Below are 21,284 nucleotides of genomic sequence, written 5' to 3'. Positions count from 1 at the left end.
TAAATAAAAAATCACATTTTTTACCGTGTATCATTTTTTTCAGTGTAGTCCTTATCCAAACCTACAACTTTGGCCTATACACCAAATCGATCAAAAAATTCCTTCAAAAGCTACAGATTTTTTAATTTTCATACATCATTTTTGTATGACCAGCTGCCAAATTTGTATGGAAAATTATATGGACAAACTAATGATGCAAAATGGCTTCTTTGGGCATACTGAATGCACCAAAAAAGTTTCAGTCGGATTAAAAAATACAAAAAAATCGAATGACCGAAATCTGGGAGAACTGCTCTGCTAATTCAATGCAAAAAAGGCATTTTAGATTGTTTTTAGTTGATTAGACTTCTATTTCCATTTAAACTTTCAAATTCTTTGAAAAAAAAATTCTCCCTGATTTCACCAACCCCAAAACGCGACATATAATTTGAAAAAATATTTGCATCGGCCTAATTACTTTTTTAATTGACTTTTTGAATTTTTATCTCTGTTTTTACTTTTTTATGCTTTTTGTTCCATTTTTTGAATGTTTTGATTTTTTTTATTTTTTGTTTTATATTGTAAAATATAATGATTTTTGAGTTCAAAAAAGGTGAAGTTTTAGTTTTATGTTTTTTGATGTTTCTAAACTTTTTGAATTTAGACAAATTAATCTTTTTTGTTTGAATGTTAGTTTGAAGTTATTGAAATAATGTTTGTTTTTTTTAAATAATTTTCAATTAATTTTTTTAATCATTTTTTTTTAATTTGCTCTTTTTTTGTTTTTTTTTTCTTTTTTTTATATTTTTTGAATTTTATAGGAGCTATTACACTACGGCAAACAAACAAACAAACTCGCACTTTTTGACAGTTTGTTAGCTTTGTTTGTTTGCCCGGATTTGTTTGTACAAACGTCAGCCATTTTGCCACATACAAGTTTGCGAGTTTGGCAAACTGTCAAATTTTTAATGTATTTTTTTTTGACTATTAAAAAAGAATTGAAATATTTTTTTAACTGTTGAATTTTATATTTTTTTTTTAAAAAAAGTTTTATTATTAACTATTTTTTATTTTTTTTCATGTTTTTTTATGTTTAAGAATAAGTTTAAACTAACAACAAAACCAGATAATTTTTTTTTTCGATATTTTATTTTTATTTTCTGTATTCACGTTTTAATTTTTTTTAAATAAAAAAAAACAAAACTATTAAAGGCCAATGGCTTAAAAAAATTAAAAAAATACAAAAAAATAACTCAAAAGAAAAAAAACTACTTGTTAAAACAAAATAATTTGAAGAAAAAAATAGTAATTAATATCTTTTGGATTTAGGCAAATTTTATTTCATGTTTTGTCCCCTCCCCCCTCCAATGACTTACCCAAAAATCAGGGGGCAAAAAAATAATTGGTGCTGATGGCATTCATTTCAAACAGTTTAATATAAATTGATTTTTTTTTTACATTTTGAGCACATTTTTTAAAGGGTCCTATAAGCCATTGTGTTTCATATGTTCAGAGCTTATTGCAAGTTTTTAATTATCGGATCGCAAACCGAAGGAAGACATAAAACATGAGAGGAAATTTTTTCATAAATTCATTGATATTTCGCATTTTGAGTATTTGTTTAAAAAAAAATGGGCTGGAAATTTGAACTTATTTTTTATTTTATAAACTTTGGTTCGGTTTTTTTACTAACGTTTCCTGAACTTTTACCGTAAGAAAAATTAAATTAAATGAATTATTCAAAATGTGAAAATTTTAAAAGTGAATGTGAAAATATGTAAAAAATAAAAAGTAGAAAGGCAAAAGGGTATGGAATAGGACAAATACCATCAAAAATAAAATTAGACTAAACAAGATAAGTACAAATTAAAATACACAAATTAAGTTTTTCGCGGAATAACAATAATTTTATACAGTAGTTGTTCGGTAACTGAGCGTTGTTTAACTGGGCTGCTTTTTAACTGGGCGCTCGATAACTGGGCCGTAGCCCAGTTAAAAAGCAGACAAGCGTCAAAAAACCAAAACAAACCGAAATCACCGAGGGGTTAATGGATGCAAAAATCATGGTCAGCAAATAAAAAAACTTTTTTCAAACTTTTGTGTAATTTCAAGTCACAATTAAAGAAATATGTGATCATTGTAAACAAATTTGAGTAACTTTTATTTTTATATTTCATCAAATAAATACTATGCATCGGTAGTCCCCTCGTTATTTTTAGTTCAGCCCAGTTAGCGAACAGCATTCGATGACTGGGCTACGTTCTCAGCCCAGTTACCGAACAACTACTGTAATTTTGTCAAGCTTAATTTGTTTTGAAAGATTTGTTTTTTTTTTAATATTTTTTAAACTTTTCAATATTTTAGGCTTTTTCATTTTTTTTAAATAATGAAAATAAAAATGAAGTTACACGAAAATGTAAAAAAAAATGCAATAACCACCAATACATACCTAGCGGTGGTGCCGACGGGCCCGCCGACGAACCGACCAGCAGCGGCTTCGAGTGCATAAAGTTGCAGTCCAGCCGGTGGCAGGTTTTGTCAAACTTGCAGTAGGGATGCAGGTAGAGGCAGTTGTCGCCGAATTTGCACGCCGGAAAGGCCTTGCAGGGTGTGCTCGGATGGAGGAACTCGCAGGAGTCACCCTGCCGGCACGACGGGAAGTACTTGCAGCGTTCCTTGATGAGGCCCTTGCTCTTGGACGCGAGCAGTCCTTCTGCCGGGACGGACACCGAGCTGAGCACTGGAAGGTTACGGGTTAGTTTAGTGGAATCTTCTATGAAACCTTAACGATCTACTCACACTGCGGCACGTCGTCAAACTTGCGGCTCGACTCCAGCTTCTTGATCTTCTTGGTCGGCGACACCTTGACCTCACTGTACGGCCCGGAACCGTTGTTCCCACCGCTCTTCCTCCGCTCCCCGTCATCCCCTGCTGCCGCCGTCCTCCGCTCACTCTCCCGCTGGGAGTGCTCCCGCCGTCGCTCGCCATCGTCCAGCGCGATCGAAATGCGTGGCTCCTGCGGCTTCCGCTCGCGATGTTCCCGGTCCCGGTGGTGGTTGTACTCCCCGTCCGTGTCGTCCGCCTCGTCATCCGTAAGCTCGAACTGGATTGGCGAGACGCGTTTGCGCTTGCGCGACGACGAGTTCGGCTCGATCTTCTCGTAGTCCGACTTGGACATGTAGATCGGCGAGGAGGACACGCTGTCGTCCACGAGCAGCTCCTTGGTGCGCTGGAGCAGCAGCTCGTTGAGATCCGCCGGGGAGGAGCGGTTGCGGGTGCTAGTTCCGGATGTCGTTGAAGGCTTTGAAGAGGACGAGGAAGAAGCGTTGTTGTTGCTGCTCGAGTTGGAGGATCGCTTCTTGTTGGGCGAGCGCTTCTTGGAGGACCGCTTCTCGGGTGAGCGGGAGGTTGAACGCTTTGCCGCGGCGGCTGCTGCTGCAGCGGCCGCAGATGCTTTCACGCTGAAGCGTTCTTTGCGGCGTTTGAGTGTTTCGATGTGGTCGCGATCGTCTTCGCGGGGAGGCGATTTTTCGCTGGACGAGGTCACCTTCTTGCCGATTCGGTCTCTGATCGATGGTTTGGACGTGGAAGAAGCTGCGCCCGGTGGCGGTGGAGTGTGGCTTGGGGAGGCGCGGGAAGATTTCTTGTACGCTCCGTCCAGGGTGACGACAAACTTTGGGTCGTACTCGTCCATCGGTTCCGGGACGGTTCGCTCGTCCGACGACGCCTTCTTGACGGCCGGAACGTACACGTAGCCATCGCTGTCGGTGTCGGAGCGGCCGGAGATTGAAATCGTCACCGGTTCCGGGATGTACTCGTCATTCGCGTCCAGAATCTGCTGCAACTCGTCGTCCACGTCGTCATCCCGAAGCAGCACTTCGGTCACGATGTCTTCCTCGTCCTCATCTTCAGCGTAGTGCACGTCGACGGTCGGCGGCGTCCCGTCCGGTTTGTTTCCCGGAATCTCAATCAACATCCGCTTCGGTCTCGACGAAGACGACCCCCCTCTCTCTTCCCGGTTATTGCTGATGGTTTTCTTCAAGTTCGACGCCGTCGACCGTTGCGCCTCGGCCATCGCCTTCAGCAGCAGATTCTTGCTCGGTTGCTTGTTCTTGGGGACCTGCGGCCGCGGTTGAATCTTGATCACACTCGGAATCGGCACCTCCAGCTCGTCCTCCTCCACGTATTCCGGCTTGGGCGGAAGCACAATTACGCGCGACCCAATCCGGGCACGCACTTCAGTTGCACCGTTGCTGACCTTGCCACGGCCACGTTCCTTCTCGCGCTCCCGTCTCTCCCGGCGTTCCCTCTCCTTTTCCCGCTCTCGTTCCCTCTCGCGTCGATTCCTCGATCTATCGCGGCTACTCTCCCGCCGTCGACGATCCCGGTCCCTGCTACGACTCCGATTCGCTCGAGATCGGTTCGTTTCACGAGACTTGGCCCGATGTTGTTGCTGGTGCTGCTGCTGCTGTTGCTCCTCCATCTCCTTCCGGCGAAACACCGGAATGTAGAGTTCGCGTTCTTCGCGGCGATGCGCCGACAAGCTGATGATGTTGGATTTGTTGGTCACCGGGGGCGCAGCTTGTTCCGGTTCTGGTGCGGCAGGTTTGGGCTCCGGTCGTGATCCCAACCGTTCCAGGATGGACTTCTTCTTTGCCGGAGCTGGCGCAGGCGGAGTCGTACTCCGTTCCTCTTCCATCGTCACTTCTTCCGCCTTCTTCCGGGCCTTCTCCAGTTCCAGAGCCTTCCGTCTCTCTTTCCGCCTTGCGGCGGCGCCCGCCCCGCCGTCCTCGATGTTCTCCAGATCTTCGTCGTTCGCTTTGATGTTCAAAAAGTCCTCGTCTTCCGACTCGTCCGAACCCATCTCTTTGAGCTGCTTCTTGGCTTGTTTGATCTTTTGCTGAATTTCCTCCAGCTCGGACAGCTCCTTCTGGTGCTTCTGGAGGGCGCTCTGACCGGCGATTTCCGAAATGGTCGGAATGTCGAAATCATTCCTCCGCTGCGCTGGTGGCGAACTCTCCCTCAGTGGCGGCGTCAACTGAACCGGATCCTTCTTCGGGGCAGACTCCGTAATTTCCAGCGTCTTCTTCGCCTGCTGAATGTACTGGTTGGCAAACACCTCCTGAATTGACCCAACCCCACCAAGCTGACCCGCCGGATGTGGTGGCGTGTGCTCCCCTCCCGCCACCACCGCCCCACCCTCCGGACTCTTCTCCTTCCGTTTCGTCTTCTTATCCTTTTTCTTGTCCTTCTTCTGCTCAGCACCCTTCCGCTTCCCGCCCGACTCCTTCACCGCCTTACTCGCCTCCTTCGCGCCACCAGTCGCCGGTGTCGCCGCCGCCGTAGCCGCTTGCGATCCCGCCGGAAGTGTGACCTCCTCCAGCTTCTGCAGCACCTGGTGCAGCCAGTTTACAAACACCTCCGTCTGCCCGGCCAAAAACAGCGTCAAATCGTCAATCATCTGCTGGCGCGAGCGCTTGTTCGCCACCATAATCATCACATAGTCCGGAAGCTCGTCGTCGATGTACCCGCTCGCGGAACCCGTTCCCAGCTCGATCAGCTTCGCCTTGACGGCACTCTGAAAAGAGAGAAGCAAAATTGTAGTCCACCATCAACAAAAACCCGCTCGCAGTCCAAACACACTCACCCGCATCTTCTGGCCGATCTCCGACCCGAGGGAATCCATGGCTGCGGTTGTTCCACGGGCACGAGCAGCTAGTGGGTCCTGGTGTCCACGCAAAAGTTAAAACAACTTTATTTTGCCAGCGCCAGCACAATCAATCCCCAGCACAGCCAGCAGAGTTCGAAAGTGAAAAACTTTTTCTTTTCACATCAGCAGCGCACGGACGGGTGTTTGACACTTTCACTCGGGTTGCAGGCAAGCCCCGGTGGAAAAGATATGAAAAGGGTGGGTGAGTGGGTGACGACCAGGAAGACCAGGAATGACGGCCCATTTTTAGATGTTATTTTGTGGTCAAGATTGAATATTAAAACATTGATTTTTTTTTTAATCTTGATTAAATTTTCAAAACAACCTATGAGACATGAGTTTCCTATGCTGATAGGACCTTTTGAAAATTCAAACACGAAATACGCTTATTGTGACTGAAATTTTCGAACATTGCAGTGAATATTTTTAAAAATGTTCGATACCCATGTGCTCCCTTGTACTTTCTAAATAGGAATCCCAGCAAGCTTAGGGCATCTCCAGCGCTAGGGTGCATCAAATTTGCACCCGGCTCATGAATATCGAGATCAAATTTGCCACCTCAAAAAAACTCCGTCATCCTCGTAATATTTTGTAATTTTCTTTAATTTTTTTCATCGTTTTTTAATTTTGTCTTTTTTTAATTTTTAACTTGATTTTTTTTAATTTTCCTTAAATTTTTATTTTGGTCATTTTTTTATTTTTTTTATTTTCTTTATTATTATTTTTTTTAATGTTGTCATTTTTTAAATTCTTTATTTTTTTTATTTTATTTTTTTATTTTTTTATTTTCTTTAGTTTTATTTTTATTTTTTTTTATTTTTTTTTTAAATTTTGTTTAATTTTTTGATAATTTTTTAATATTTTTTAAAGTTTTATTAATTTTTATTTATTTTTTTTTCAAATTTTTTAAAAAAATTTCAATTTTTTTATTGTTTTTAATTTTTGAATTTTTTTTATTTTTAATTTTCTTTAAATTTTTATGATTCAAAAACTTTCTTTTTTTTAACATAAAAAAAAACAATTTAATTTTTTTTCCGTGCATGATTCAGTTTTTCGTTTTTTATCGTAATTTTTTTTAATTTTGACACCTTTTTTATTTTTTTAAAACATTTTTCAATTTTGTTTAATTTTTTATAGATTTTTTATGTTTTTTTTAATAAAATTTTTATGTTTTTTTTTTGTTTTTTTTTTTTAATTTTTTTTAAATTTCAATTTTTTTTATTTTTTTTAATCTTTTGAAATTTTTTAATTTTTTTATTTTTTTTAATTTTTTTTATTTTTTTTTATTTTTAAATTTTCTTTAATTTTTTATTTTATATTTTTTATTTTAAAATTTTTTTACATAAAAAACAATTTATTTTTTTTTCGTGCATGATTCAGTTTTCCGTGCATCATTACATTTGCCGCAGTAGCAAACCAGCAGAATAGCGGGTAGCAAAGTGAAATCCCGAAGAACTGAGAGCAAATTTGCTACCGCGACAGGTACCGCGGTGGGGTTGACGTCGGGTGCAAATTTGATTTGCTTCGATGTTTGCTACCCGCGCTGGAGATGCACTTAGTACAAAAGCCACGACAAAAGCACACGGGCACCGAAATACTAAGATTATTCTCTCATTCAAATCCCTGTTATTTGAATGCTTGTTTCCCCAAATTCCAACTAAATTTTAGCCGAGTCAAGTCGATTTTAGTAGTCGAGTAAAATTTGATTTTCAATAATATTTCTAGCAGCTATTGTGTTTCATATATGTATATCTTTATTTATATGACCTAATAAAAAAACTCTAGATTTTCTCAATTTTTCATCGCGGCCCCTTGGAATTAAAGCTTTAGCAATTTAACAATTTCAAAATCAAAACCAAAATATTAAACAGCAAAAAATAATAAAAAACTGATTTTTTTTAAAATATGCAGATTAAAAATAAATAAAATTCCAAAGCTTTGAAATTTTAAACCATACAAATTTAAATCTTCAAAAATTTAACACTTTATAAATTTAAAACTTTGAAAATTTTAAGTGTTAACAATTTCAAAATGTTAAATAGAAAAACAAAATTAAAAGAAAAAAAAATAAGTTTAAAGATTTGAATAGCATACAAATTTTAAAAGCAACATTTTACATTTTTCAACATTAAAAATTTAAAACATTACACATTTAAAAATTTCCAAATTTATACTTTGAAAATTGCAAGTTTCAAAATTAAGACATGAAAAATTTAAGAATTTGAAATAAAAAAAAACAAGGCTTTCAAAATTTGAAACTTTGAAAATTTGAACTCAAAAAAATTTAAACTGAAATTTTTTAATGTTTTAAATTTAAAAGTATAAAAATTTAAGACCCTAAGAATTTGAAATTTTTAAAAAATTCAAGCATCAAAAATTCAATGCTTTAAAAATTTTAAATTAATACAAAATGAATGATATAAAAATTAATTTCAAGACTTAATTTGCATATCAACCGTTGTTTTAAGTAACAAATTGAAGAAAAAAGATTTTTTAAGTTCAAAAAAATTAAAAATATGGAAATTATTTTAATTTGAAATTAAAAACTTTAAAATTTTTAAATTTAATAATAGATAAAATAAAACTCTAAATTAAAAAAGAAATAAAATTTTAAAATTCTGAAATTTAAAAAAATCAACACGTTAAACAATTGAATGTTTAATATTTGGAGTTTTTTTTTTTTGAAAAGGTCCAATGAACCAAATTGTCAGTTTTTGCTATTTGGGTGTTTTTAATACCCCTGACTCAAGGCTGTTTCAAAAACACCCAAAAAGCAAAAACTAAAAATTTGGTTTATAAGGCTTTCTAGTCAGAAATTTACCAACACATTCAAAGTATGTTTACATCACAGCTGGACGTTTGTTTGCATCAGGTTTCCTATCTCTTTCTAGCAAAAGTTTTTTGTCAGGCGACTTCTAGCTGGGTTTTTTGACTCACCGCCCGATATGTCAGCAAACATATTTCGCAGGGCTGTGACAGCTCGAGCTCGGTCTTTGTTTGCATCAGGACACTGTGACGAAGAGTTCGTCATTTTTGGGTTAAACTATATTTTTTTCACTGGGGCTAGAAAGCCTTATTGGACCTTTAAAAAAATCCAGGTATTAAAAATAAAAATAAAAATTTCAAAATAAAATAAAAATCTAGAACAACACGGCAAAAAAGCGGGCTAAAGTAAAAACATAAAAAAACGTTACTTAACCCTCTACTGCCCAAATTTTTTTTTTCGAAAATATTTATTTTTCCCGTGTTCAGGAGGTAATTTTGAGCAACTTTTGTTCTACGAAAAACTTTACTTCTCTTGTTTTATGTTTTTCTTGTTTTATTTTTAGTATTTTAATTTGCATTTATCTTGTTTAGTTTATGTTTGTTTTTGGTAGTATTTGGCCTATTCTATCACCTAATATAATTACATTTTGCCTATCTAATTTTTTCACGTTTTTACAGTCACTTTTTCAATTTTTTGTATGTTTTTCACATTTTCTGCTATAGAATGGCACCATCATCATTTAAATTGCAAAACAATGCGTAGAGGCCTAGTCTGGGACACTACACAAATTACTGCATACTTCTGTTTACTGAAAATATAGAAAATGTTAGTAAAAAACTCAGCCAAAGTTCACCCCTAAAAAAATGACATTTTTAAAAACATTGGCAAAGTCACATAAAACAAGTTAAACTTCCAACCCATAAATTTTCTAAAATTTTAAAAGTTCTTCTTTCCAATGCTTTTAAAAGATCAAAAATCGGTTGGAAAATTGATTTTTGGCGATTTTTTAGATCGAAGCCCGTCTAAAGGCGGGGTTAGGTTGTAGAGGGTTAATCCACCTTTAGGTGGTTGGCACTGCCTTCCTCACATTCGTTAAGTCAATACATTCAGTAAAAATAGCACTATTTCCCCTTAACATGTTTAACAAATCAACTTTATTACCCATTTCTTTTGATAGGGTTCGCAGACCTTCAATATTTCTGGCTCATCGGCAAGGTCTAATAAATAAAACTTAAGTGCTAAATAATAACTTTTGATAGGGTTGTCAGATCTTCGATTTTTTAGGCTCATTTGAAAAGTCTTTCAATTATCTAACTAACGACGGGTTGCATAAGGGACCCGGACATCATTTTCATTGAAATATCTGTGATCCGGCCTCCAAAAAGTGTATAGATAACACTTAACCGCTGATAACTTTTAATAGGGTTGTCAGATCTCCAATGTTTTGGGCTCATTGGAAAGGTCTTTTTAATACCTTTCTGAAAATGTGTAACATGATAGGTGTTCTTGCAAAAACCACCCTTTTTACAATCTCCCGGACATACGTTAAAATCGTTTTTTAGCATAACTTTTGAAGTACTCAACTAAACCTGCTGATTTTAAATAGAGACCTATGGGACCCCAAGACGGATCGAATGAGACCAATACGGTCAAAATCCGTTCTTCCAGTCCGGAGATAATCGAGTGAGTCAAATTAGTAAGTTCATTTTTCGAGTGATTTTATAAGGCTTTCTAGGCCCAGTGAAAAAAAAATATAATTTAACTCAAAAATGACGAACTCCTCGTCACAGTGTCCTGATGCAAACAATGATCGAGCTCATGGCTTTCTACCTAAGGTACTCGCGATTGAGTGTGTAGTAGTGCGGTTGTCAAAATCGCTATCTCTGACTCTCTCACTCCACTGACACTGACATTGTTTATGTTTTGGTTTTCCTGGCACGGTCCATTGTTCTTTTGTTATTGTTTTGGTTTTAGTGGCACGGAGTCATGCACTCACACTAATGCAAAGCAAGATGACGAGTACCTTTGATATACAGCCTTGATCGAGCTGTAGCTGTCACAGCCCTGCGAAGTATGTTGTCTGACATATCGGGCAGTCAGTCAAAAAAACCAGCTAGAAGTCGCATGACAAAAAAAACTTTTGCTAGAAAGAGATAGGAAACCTGATGCAAACAAACGTCCAGCTGTCATGTAAACATACTTTGAATGTGTTGGTAAATTTCTGACTAGAAAGCCTTATACGTTTGGCAGGTTAAGCACTCGCTCCTAACTCCATCCATATGCTGATTTTCACTATTTAAACAACTTATTTTGCAAAACTGTTGATGGAAACTTGCTTGCTCACTTCTTATTGAGATATTTATCACTCCATTTTAGTTGAAAACGCTTGTAATTAGCTTTAATTTAATGTCAAAGTTCTGACCTGCCAACATTAGAGGCACGCTGGAATTAGATGCTGTTCCCCTAATAAAGGTGAGGAAGGCAAAAAATCAAATTATTCGCTCTACAGCATTGCCTTGGCGTTCTCGATTGCGAGATTCCTACTCGAAACTAGGTGCCCGAAGGCTTGATTGTTGAGGCAATTGCAAACCTCTTTTTACACCTATGCTTCCATCCACCCCGGGATTCGAACTGACGACCTATGGATTGTGATTCCAACTGCCTACAAGCGACTCCACCGAGGCAGGACCCATGGAGACGACTCCTACACCTCGACTGAGCTATCGAACCATTAGGTTAGACCGGGGCCAACATTTACTTCCCTGTCCGACGGAAGACGTGGTCAGACAAAGCTCGTTTCGAAAAATGTGACCGTCTGGGATCGAACTCAAGCTCAAAAAATAAAAAAAAGTAAATACTTTTCATTGGTCACCATATACTGTATATATTTCGTATCAAGTAGATATAAAAATCTGTTCTGCCTTAAAAAACACAACTGCCTACAAATGCTATCCGACAAACCGACAATAAATATTACAAAAAAGGGGGAGGAAGCTTAGCCAAAATATATAAGAACGGTCGCGGCGACGCCTCACTTGGTCGTCACCGTCGTCGCCGCCGCCATCCCGGCGCCAATCGGAATGACCATATCGAACGGAAACTGCAGCAGATCCGCCGTGGAAGCCCGCGTCTTGGGGTCGTACTGCAGACATCGCTTCAGCATCTCCAGCATCATGGGCGGATAGTAGCTCGGCAGGGCCGGGTACTCGATCGCCGTGTTTGGGTTCGTGATGACGTTCACCTTGGTGTAGATGTTCTTGATGTGGGCGAACGGGGTCCGTTTGTAGAGCAGCAGGTACAGGATGCATCCGAGCGACCAGATGTCGGACTTTTTGGACATTTTGATGCGGGGCTGGGATCCGGCGGGGCTGTTTTCGCTCGAGGTGTCGATCAGGGCTTCCGGACTGATGTAGTTGAAGGTGCCGGCCTGGGAGAACTTCATGATGCTGGTCGAGTCGAACGCAATGTTGCTGGCGATGCCGAAGTCGATCAGCTTGAGACGGCCCTTGACCATGAGGAAGTTGGCCGGTTTTAGGTCCAGGTGGATGACGCCGTGCTCGTGGATGTAGTGGACGCACTGGACCATCTGGTACCAGACCTGCATGAGCGTGTAGAGCGGGATGTCCTTGCGGTAGTTTTGGAGAATCTTGTGCAGATCGCAGTCGCCCTTTTCCATCACGAGGAAGAGCTGGCCCGCTTCGGGGATGTGGCAGCTGGAATTGAGTTAGGATTGTTAGAAGGATTCGGGGAAGGTTGATCAAAACTCACTAGTCGTAGAGTGCCACAACGTTCTCGTTGCCCTGCAGCTTCGCCAGCAGTTTCGTCTCGTTGAGATATCCCTCGACCAGGCTGGCATCGCCTTCGAGGTTCACCAGCTTGAGGGCGCACTCGACGCCGGTTCCGACCTGCTTGGCGAGAAACACCGAACTGGAACCGCCGGAGCCGAGCTTCCGCAGCACCTGGTAGTCCTTGCCGTTGATGGCAATCGTGGTGGGCTGCTTCGCGGACGCCGGTGGACCGTCCACAGCGGATTCGATTGGGGGAGCGGGTGGAGGTTCGGGTGAGGATCGCTTCTCCGGCGCCGGAGTCACCGGGAACAGTTGATCGGTGGAGCGTTTCGTGGGTCGCGACTGTTCGACGATCGGCGAGAGGGGACGATCTTTTGACTTGATCGGTGTGTCAACCAGGGAGAGTGACAGACTGTCGTTGGCCGTTACCAGCGGTCGGGACAGGCCCGTGGCAAGTGGTGTCGCGAAGAGGATCTTTTGCGATTTGAACTCGTTTTCCAGCGTGTTGCGCGACTTGCGGGTTACCGTCGAGGTGAGCAATCTGGAGGAGGCTGCTCGCGCCTGGCTGGGGCCGAATTTGTCCCGGGGCGTCACAAACAGGTGCTTGTTCTTGTCGGAGATTTCGTGGCACTCCTTCGGAGGTGAGTGGGCTTTGTGCTCTGTGGTGGCGGCCACTTCCTTTGGGGAGTCCTGATCTTCAACGATTTGTGCGGATAATACGGACGACGCGGTGCTGCTGATGCCGGAGTCTCGCGCTTTCGAGTTCTTTGCGTCCAGTTGGCCAAATATGCTAAACTGCTTTTCGAACTGGGACCGTTCCAGCAGGGGAACTCGCTTCAGCGCTGACTTTGGTGGCGCAACTTCCTGTACGGCATCAGCCTCTTTTACAAGTTTGTCCTCAAGCCGTATTCGTGCCGTCCTTTCGCTAACGTTTTCCTTCTCCGATGGGGTCGCTTTCGGGGCTTTCGGGACACTTCCCATGTCTTCGATGCCCTTGGAGGGAGTCAACAGGAAGGAATCGTTCAGAATCGCGCAATTTAAACTAAAATCAATGAGAATTCACTAAGTGGGGTCATAAATCAAACTACTAGCAGTTCATACTTGTTGTCATCGTCCGAGTCCGATTCCGACTCCAGCGGGGGAAGTTCCGACACCCTCTTCGGCTGAAAACTAAAGAAATCGATTACAAACTGCTCAACAATCAACATTCCGCAAAACTCACCTCCTCGTGGCCCTCACATATCGCGGCGACCGTTCCTCCGACGATTCCTTCCCACTGGACGTGTCCGCCGGCTGGTCCAGCTGCTGGTCGGCTTCATCCGAAAGCCGCTTCGACGGTTGGAACATGACGGTGCTGCGGCGGTTGCGGTTCTGCAGCAGCGTTGACCCACCACCACACGGGGACACGGCCTTGCGTTTCGTAATTTTAACCCACTCGTCGCCGGTGCGGGCGAGGACCTGCAGGAAATCGGGAAACTTTTTTTTTTGTGTTGCGCAAAGCGAACGAACGAAAAACGGTTGTTTGTGTTTGGGTTTTGAATTTGACGCGAGTGCGCGGCCCAGTGCAAACGAAATTGGTAGCATGTTCACGAGTTACGTTACGGGAAATTGCTTAGAAAGTGCATGTCACCCCCCTGGGATAATTTTGACAGTTCGTTTTCACAAGTTTTTTTTCGGTGCGGAGTTTTGCTTGCGTCGTCGTTCAACACCCCGAAAGTCGCAAACTCTGTAAACATTGAAACAAATTTAAAGATTTAGCTAATTTAAGTGATTTAAGAAGCATCCCGCGAAACTCCCTCAGTACAGCATCATCAACCCGTAGAACAACCGACTCCACAACACCCGCGCAATGGGTTTCTACGTGACACAGCGAATGATCCGGCAGTTTGCCCGACCGGTTTGCTTCCAACTTTCGGTGCGCTACTTCTCCGTCACGGATCGTCAAAACACACGGTAAGCGCTCAGGTGCGGTTCCCCCCGGGGAGGCGGCCCGCTCCCCTGCCCACGATGACTCCCGTGCCAGTCAAAATAAACACAAATTCCGCGCAGTTGGTTATATAATTAAGTGCGATTTTGCTTTCTTGTTATCCCACCCTCCCGTAGCCTGGCGGAGGTCGGCAAGTTGGAGCTTCCGAAGGCGCAGGGAACGTACGAAACCGGCCAGCTGTTTCTGCACCGTGTGTTCGGCTACCGCGGGGTCATTCTGTTTCCGTGGTTGGCGCGGGTGTACGATCGGGATTTGCCGGCGCAGAGCAAGAACGGCCAACAGGCGGAAGCGATCACGGCCGCACCGGCTCCGCCGTCCGGGGAGACGCCACCGAACGCCGGCAAGGAGGTTCAGAAGAAGACGCACACGTTCTATCAGGTGTTGATCGATCAGCGCGACTGTCCGTACATCCGGGCGCAAACGGAAGCGGTTACGTTCCTGGGCAATCAGGAGTCCAGTCGCAGTTTGTACGCCATTCCGGGGCTTGACTATGTCGCACATGAGGACATTCTGCCGTACAGCTCGGGCGAACAGCACCCGTTGCAGCACGAACTGTTTGACAAGTTTTTGGCCCACCAACCGGACAAGGATCCGCCGTTTGTAGCCCAGGACACGCTCAGGGCTTGGCAGAAGAAGAATCATCCCTGGCTGGAGCTGTCCGATGTGCACAAGGAGACCACGGAAGGCATCCGCGTCACGGTGATTCCGTTCTACATGGGGTGTCGCGAGACGCCGGCCGCTTCCGTTTACTGGGTAAGTTTGCTTTCATCATCCTTGAACTTCAACTCACGACTCAACTTCCTTTTTCAAGTGGCGCTACTGCATCCGGCTGGAGAACCTCGGCGAACTGAGCGTCCAGCTGCGCGAACGACACTGGCGAATCTTCTCCCTCTCGGGCACGCTGGAAACGGTCCGTGGCCGGGGTGTCGTCGGCCAGGAACCCGTGCTCAGCCCCCGCCTGCCGGCCTTCCAGTACAGCTCGCACGTGAGCCTGCAGGCGCCGAGTGGCCACATGTGGGGCACGTTCCGCATGGAGCGCGAGGACGGCCACATGTTCGACTGTCGCATCCCGCCCTTTTCGCTCGAGAGCAAACCGGACGATAACGCTGCGGGGGGCGGTACACCGGCGCAGGACGACAACTCCAGCCCAGGAACGGGAACGCCGTCGTCGTCGAGTTCGGATCCGCCACCGGCGGGAGGACCGAGCGCGGCCTAAGGCGTACATCATATTTAAACGACGATATTTATTGGTTGACCTTCGTTTCCGGGATCTTCCGCGTGAACGCACGGTCTTCGCAGCTGGTTAAGGGGGAATAGATTACTAAATGTTACGCAAAGTTTGCCGATTCGACGGCCGTCGTGGGTGTGTGCGATTAAGTTGTAAATACTTCAAATCTCCGAGAATCAATCGAGTACCTATGATTTAACAAAAAATACTATATTCAATTAGCAGTAAAACTTCGAGTGAAACGAACATTCTTTAGTTTAATTTCAACACTTTATTCACTCTCCGTAATACTTGTCTGGGTCGTCCTCCTCCTCAGGTTCCGGTGGATCAAAGTCCCGCGTACGGACATCGGCATCTTCCCCAAACTGAATTACGTTATCGATCATCAACAGCAAATCTGCAATGTTCTCCTCGTCGTTGATGTTCAACGGCGTAAATCTCACCAAACTAAAGTCCTCGATCAACAGCCCGATCGTCTCGGACAGCTTGCGGTACTTGCGACCCCACGACGACTCGTTGCTGACCTCCCCGAGCAGCGCCTGTGGATCCGGCTCCAAATATTTGTCCAACTGCCCGCGACTCGTTTTACTCAGCAAATCCATTTTGCTCAAAATATTCACATGCGGCAACTCCATGTTCGCCATCACACTCAGCGCGGCCATCGTCCCCGACAAAAACTTGGCCCCGTCGATCATAAACTGCGAATCCACCAGAAACACCGAACACAACCGAAAGTCCCACGACTCCAGCAGTTTCGCCAACTGTCGACCCGCGTTCAAATGTGAATAAAGCTCGATCTGCCCAGGCATATCAAACAAAATATAGTCATCGTCCGGTTCCTCCACCCCAGCATCCACCTCCCCCTCCTCCCCATCTTCATCGCCCCCAACCCCACAAAGCTGGTTCTTCAGCCAGTCCGGATTCTCCAGCAGATACTCGACGCAAAACACCAGTCCCCCGTTCGGTCCGTAGTGCAACTCCTCATCCTCCATCGCATCGTCCAGCTGAATCAAATCGCGAATGTCCACAAACGGCTGGTAGTCAAACCGCTCCGCCGCCGGGTCCAGGTTGACCACCTTGATCAGCCGCTTGTCGTCGTGACCGTGCCGCTGCATTGTGGCGCAGTATGTGGACTAAAATCAACGGTTTCAATTGAATCGCCTGACAATAAATTAAGAAAAGTAAGACTTACCTTCCCGCTGCCGGCGGGGCCCATCACCAGCTGACCGTAACGCATTTCCGGCGGGGTTCGGGCTACTATCGGTGCGGTGGTCCGGCCACACAAAACGGAACGAGCGCGGACTCCAAAGGCAAAAAGAGAATGAATGAAAATGTGTAAACAAATACCGCCGCGGCGTGCACGCGAGTTTCGAAGCAATTTCCATGGATAGGCAAACTGTCAGCGATTGCTTAGAATTGGGTGCACTGGAAAAAAGCGGTTGTGGATTTTATGAAAATATTAATTAATTACACTCAATTGGGTACTAAAGCCCTATCTCAATTTTTATGTACAACGGTAAAAACACGATTAAAAACCATTTCTGATCACTTTTTTTCATTTTATTGCGAATTTTTTTTTTGACAAGACAACATTTTTTCGATGGATCAACTATGGTCCCCTTGGAACGAGCTGTCAAGTAGGAGCTTTTCTGTCAAGAAGGACCGCGAGGATAATATTTCAAAATTGATTTAAAAATCAATTTTAACCTTTTTGTGGTCGTACAAAGGGTCATTGTACTCAGAAAAATAAGCTTTATCACTGTAAACAATAATATCAGCAATCTAAGCTTCATTTTAGGACCCAATTGGGTACTAAAGCCCTATGTCCGACCATGGTATTTGACTGTACCGTAAACTGGGGTCAATCGGGACACATGGGGCGAATTGGGACAGCAGTTTTAACCATGTTGGAGCACAATATTTTGATTTTTCTGGTTGGTTTCGGTTAGAACAGACTCTGGCCAACAAAATGTGTACATCCATTTCCGAATTTAAAAGCTTTAAGTGCTCTAAAAACTGTTGTCCCTATTCAGACCATAGTCCCGATTCACCCCAGATTACGGTATTTAAGTTTAAAAAAAAAACATTTTGCTAAAAATGCCGATTTTTGAAATAACCGAGACTCTTCGGTAGAACCATTATCAATTGCCATCATTATTTAAATATTGAAAAAAAAATGCGTGGAGGCATAGTCTTAAAAATAACTTAAATTACTGGTTTGAAACCAACTGTTGTCAAACGAACGGGGTCACTTTTTAGTTTGACAATACGAATTGTCACTTTTTACACGGTGCTCTCGCACACTATCAAAACAAACGAACAATTTGTCGATAGTAGATTGAGATCATTCGATCATAATTTCTCGATCTACCATCGATAAATTACAACCAAAATTTCAAAAGTTTCAAAAATAAAAATTTCCAAAATTCATAAAATTTAAAAAAAAATTAAAATTGAAGAAAATTTAAAAAAATACAAAATATCCAAAATTTAAAAAAATTAAAAATTTTAAAATGTCAAAAATTTTTAAAATATTTTTTTTTTATTTCAAAACTTTCATTTTTTTCCTAAAATTCAAAGATTTCAAAAATTGAAAAAAGTCAACAAAGTAGCTAATTTTGGGCTCAACTAACATTTCAAACGGGTGTATCTCGAAATTGGGATCTCGAATTCTGGACCCGGATTTAGAATCAGAGCAGTTGTCCCAGATTACGGTCATTCGATTTTTTTGTATTTTTTAATCCGACTGTAACTTTTTTGGTGCCTTCGGTATGCCCAAAGAAGCACTTTTGCATCATTAGTTTGTCCATATAATTTTCCAAACAAATTTGGCAGCTATCCATACAAAAACGATGTATAAAAACTAAAAAATCTGTAACTTTTGAAGGAATTTTTTGATCGATTTGGTGTCTTCGGCAAAGTTGTAGGTATGGATACGGACTACACTGGAAAAAAATGATACACGGTTAAAAAAAAATTGGTGATTTTTTATTTAACTTTTTGTCACTAAAACTTGATTTACAAAAAACACTATTTTTAATTTTTTTTTATTTTTTGATATGTTTTAGAGGACATCAAATGCCAACTTTTCAGAAATTTCCAGGATGTGCAAAAAATCTTTGAGCGAGTTATGAATTTTTGAATCAATACCAATTTTTTCAAAAAATCGAAAAACTGAGAAAATTCTCCATATTTTGCTTTTTTGAACTTTCTTGATACGACCCTAAGTTGCTGAGATATTGCCATGCAATGGTTAAAAAACAGGAAAATTGATGTTTTCTAAGTCTCACCCAAACAACACACCATTTTCTAATATCGATATCTCAGCAACTAATGGTCCGATTTACAATGTTGAAATATGGGCGTAATATTAGTGTTTCGCTCTTTTGAAATGTTAGTCTTGGTTTAAAAATTTTGAAAATTTTTTTTTCGAAAAGATCGGAAAATTTCACGAATATTTCATATTTCAACATTGTAAATCGGACCATTAGTTGCTGAGATATCGACATTAGAAAATGGTGTGTTGTTTGGGTGAGACTTAGAAAACATCAATTTTCCTGTTTTTTAACCATTGCATGGCAATATCTCAGCAACTTAGGGTCGTATCAAGAAAGTTCAAAAATGCAAAATATAGAGAATTTTCTCAGCTTTTCAAAAATATTTTTTTCAAAAGTGGGCAAACATGTGCTAAGTGCACATGTTTGCCCGCTTTTGAAAAAAATATATATACTTTTATAAAAAATGAAAAACTGCGACTATTTTCAAAAAAGTCACCTAAAAATGGATTTAACTTGAAAACGGTGCAATTTATCAAAATTTCACTAAAGTACTTTTTGATTGCAAATTTGATTTTACATCGAAAAATGAAGTCGAAAAATTTTTGCGACCAATTTTTCGATTCTTTGAAAAAATCAGCATTGATTAAAAAATTCATAACTCGCTCAAAGATTTTTTGCACAACCTGGAAATTTCTGAAAAGTTGGCATTTGGTGTCCTCTAAAACATATAAAAAAAATAAAAATAGTGTTTTTGTAAATCAAGTTTTAGTGACAAAAAGTTAAATAAAAAAAACACCAATTTTTTTTTTACCGTGTATCATTTTTACACCTACCATACCTACAACTTTGCCGAAGACACCAAATCGATCAAAAAATTCCTTCAAAAGATACAGATTTTTGAATGTTCATACATCGTTTTTGTATGGAAAATTTTTATGGAAAATTAAATGGACAAACTAATGATGCAAAATGGCTTCTTTGGGCATACCGAAGGCTCCAAAAAAGTTTCAGTCGGATTAAAAAATACAAAAATTAAAATTTAAGAAAAAATATCTATTTCGTAGAGAATTGCTCATCAGCAGGAAAAATTCTAGGAACTATAACTATAGGAGCTCATATACTCGTCTCAGAGACAAAATCTAGAGTTTTTTTTAAAGGAACAATACACTATTGTCTTTCATATGTTTATAGGACCTAATAAATAAAAAAAAACTCTAGAAATCTTGTTGCACACGGACGCCCAAGCCTCCCAAAAAATCTGTAATTTCTGCGACCGAAAACATCGTTCCACTTTTTTTAAAAAGACTGCCTCCGCGGAATTTTCGGCGATTTTTTTTTTACACGCAAAAAAAAAGTTGGAACGATGTTTTTGATCGCAAAAATTACAGATTTGATCAAATTAAGTTCTGCAAAGCTCTAGAATCATCTAGACATCCTAACAAATCACTGGAAAGAAGAATCATCTTGATTGGTTGAGTTAGGCTCGAGAACCAGCGAGTTGAAGTTACCGTTCCAACTTTTTTGGAGCCTTGGGCGTTGGAATGTTAAACAGACTTTAATGAAGTAACTTTTGCTCATTTTGGTGGAGAGATAGCTTATTAGGAGTACATACTTTCAGAATATGAAATAACCCAGAAATTGTCAAAAATGTACAGGATGCCTTTTGAAAATAGTCAAGAAATGAGGTGTTTCGTTCAAAAAGTACTATTTTAACCAGTGAAAAAGCAATAGAATGTTCAAATAAAGTTCCTCAAAACCGAAGGGTCGACAGAAAAGCTGCATTTGGCATACTATTGACAAGTTATCACAAAAGTGTTCCGAATATGTGGGATGACTGTACATTAGGGTGCCCAAAAAAATGACTCCCTGCTCCACAGCGGAAAACGGGTTTTTTTGGGTTATACTAAGCATCTGTGCAAATTTTGAGCGAAATTGGTTGAGTTTAACCCATTGATACCCGAGCCTAAAGTTGGTGAAAAATATGTTTTTCATACGAAAATGACTTTTTTTTAAATCGCTAATAACTTTTCAGGATCGAATTTAACAGCTTTGGTATGTTCTACAAAGTTGTAGGGTATTAAATTTCCAATAAGATTTTGCTCATATTTGGCCCAGAGTCCTTAATAGCTCAAAGAACAATATTCAGCTTGTGGAGCGAAGTTTTGAAAAAGAGTCCCATATTCTGGGCACCCTACTGTACATAGAGTAATGTATTTTACGTCTTAGTGCATCTCCAGCGCTGGGGTGCAAATCAAATTTGCACCCGGCTCATGAATACGGAGATCAAATTTGCCACCTTGAAAAAACTCCGTCATCCCCACCGCTAGGGCAGCAAATTTGCCACCGAAACAAGCCCACCGCAGGGGGGCAAATATGGGTTTTTATCATTTTTTGCTCTCGTTTACCTTCAAAATCAATAAATATGTGGTTGATTCATGCCTAGAAATGCTAAAAGTTTATAAAACTTTTTAATCTTATTGAAAATTTAAAACAATTTCATTTTTCGAAAATGTCGAAAGTTAAACCATTTGCTACCCGATTTGATTC

At 41.3% G+C, this 21,284-nt stretch overlaps 4 protein-coding genes across 4 annotated transcripts in view; 1 reads left to right on the top strand and 3 right to left on the bottom strand.

The window, feature by feature from the left end:
• Positions 1-5,789, bottom strand: part of LOC120431566 (zinc finger CCCH domain-containing protein 14) — an 11,630-nt gene extending 5,841 nt beyond the window's left edge. The window contains exons 1-3 of the mRNA XM_052709858.1: positions 5,627-5,789; positions 2,779-5,557; positions 2,429-2,719 (exon numbers count right to left, since the gene is read on the bottom strand). Coding sequence (XP_052565818.1) covers positions 2,429-2,719; positions 2,779-5,557; positions 5,627-5,665 — 3,109 coding nt within the window. The 5' untranslated portion in view covers positions 5,666-5,789. The remainder of the gene's footprint in view (positions 1-2,428; positions 2,720-2,778; positions 5,558-5,626) is intronic.
• Positions 5,790-11,326: 5,537 nt separating this feature from the next.
• LOC120431562 (dual specificity protein kinase Ttk) lies at positions 11,327-13,843 on the bottom strand. Its single transcript, XM_039596669.2, has 4 exons — positions 13,467-13,843; positions 13,346-13,414; positions 12,225-13,286; positions 11,327-12,169 (listed from the first exon to the last, which is right to left on the bottom strand). Exons 1-4 carry the CDS (start codon positions 13,826-13,828, stop codon positions 11,488-11,490), a joined length of 2,175 nt encoding a protein of 724 aa, XP_039452603.1. The 5' UTR covers positions 13,829-13,843; the 3' UTR covers positions 11,327-11,487.
• A 66-nt stretch (positions 13,844-13,909) lies between these two features.
• Positions 13,910-15,705, top strand: LOC120431564 (polymerase delta-interacting protein 2). Its single transcript, XM_039596672.2, has 3 exons — positions 13,910-14,197; positions 14,348-14,984; positions 15,043-15,705. Exons 1-3 carry the CDS (start codon positions 14,094-14,096, stop codon positions 15,445-15,447), a joined length of 1,146 nt encoding a protein of 381 aa, XP_039452606.1. The 5' UTR covers positions 13,910-14,093; the 3' UTR covers positions 15,448-15,705.
• A 2-nt stretch (positions 15,706-15,707) lies between these two features.
• On the bottom strand, positions 15,708-16,826 carry LOC120431565 (GPN-loop GTPase 3). Its single transcript, XM_039596673.2, has 2 exons — positions 16,652-16,826; positions 15,708-16,592 (listed from the first exon to the last, which is right to left on the bottom strand). The coding sequence occupies exons 1-2, from the start codon at positions 16,694-16,696 to the stop codon at positions 15,735-15,737; spliced, it is 903 nt and encodes a 300-aa protein (XP_039452607.1). The 5' UTR covers positions 16,697-16,826; the 3' UTR covers positions 15,708-15,734.
• Between the last annotated feature and the right edge of the window lie 4,458 nt (positions 16,827-21,284).

This window comes from Culex pipiens, chromosome 3 (genome assembly GCF_016801865.2).
Source record: "Culex pipiens pallens isolate TS chromosome 3, TS_CPP_V2, whole genome shotgun sequence".
Lineage (NCBI taxonomy): Eukaryota > Metazoa > Arthropoda > Insecta > Diptera > Culicidae > Culex > Culex pipiens.
This window is presented reverse-complemented; position numbering and strand designations above follow the sequence as displayed.

What these genes read in the sequence shown, in the direction of transcription:
- LOC120431564 (XM_039596672.2), top strand. Translation starts at nt 14,094, where the DNA reads ATGGGTTTCTACGTGACACAGCGAATGATCCGGCAGTTTGCCCGACCG. An exon ending in ACGGATCGTCAAAACACACG is followed by an intron (nt 14,198 to 14,347) that starts GTAAGCGCTCAG and finishes ACCCTCCCGTAG; the next exon opens with CCTGGCGGAGGTCGGCAAGT. An exon ending in CGGCCGCTTCCGTTTACTGG is followed by an intron (nt 14,985 to 15,042) that starts GTAAGTTTGCTT and finishes TCCTTTTTCAAG; the next exon opens with TGGCGCTACTGCATCCGGCT.
- LOC120431562 (XM_039596669.2), bottom strand. Translation starts at nt 13,828, where the DNA reads ATGCTACCAATTTCGTTTGCACTGGGCCGCGCACTCGCGTCAAATTCA. An exon ending in GACTCGGACGATGACAACAA is followed by an intron (nt 13,287 to 13,345) that starts GTATGAACTGCT and finishes CATTGATTTTAG; the next exon opens with TTTAAATTGCGCGATTCTGA. An exon ending in GTTGTGGCACTCTACGACTA is followed by an intron (nt 12,170 to 12,224) that starts GTGAGTTTTGAT and finishes ACTCAATTCCAG; the next exon opens with CTGCCACATCCCCGAAGCGG.
- LOC120431565 (XM_039596673.2), bottom strand. Translation starts at nt 16,696, where the DNA reads ATGCGTTACGGTCAGCTGGTGATGGGCCCCGCCGGCAGCGGGAAG. An exon ending in GCCCCGCCGGCAGCGGGAAG is followed by an intron (nt 16,593 to 16,651) that starts GTAAGTCTTACT and finishes CGTTGATTTTAG; the next exon opens with TCCACATACTGCGCCACAAT.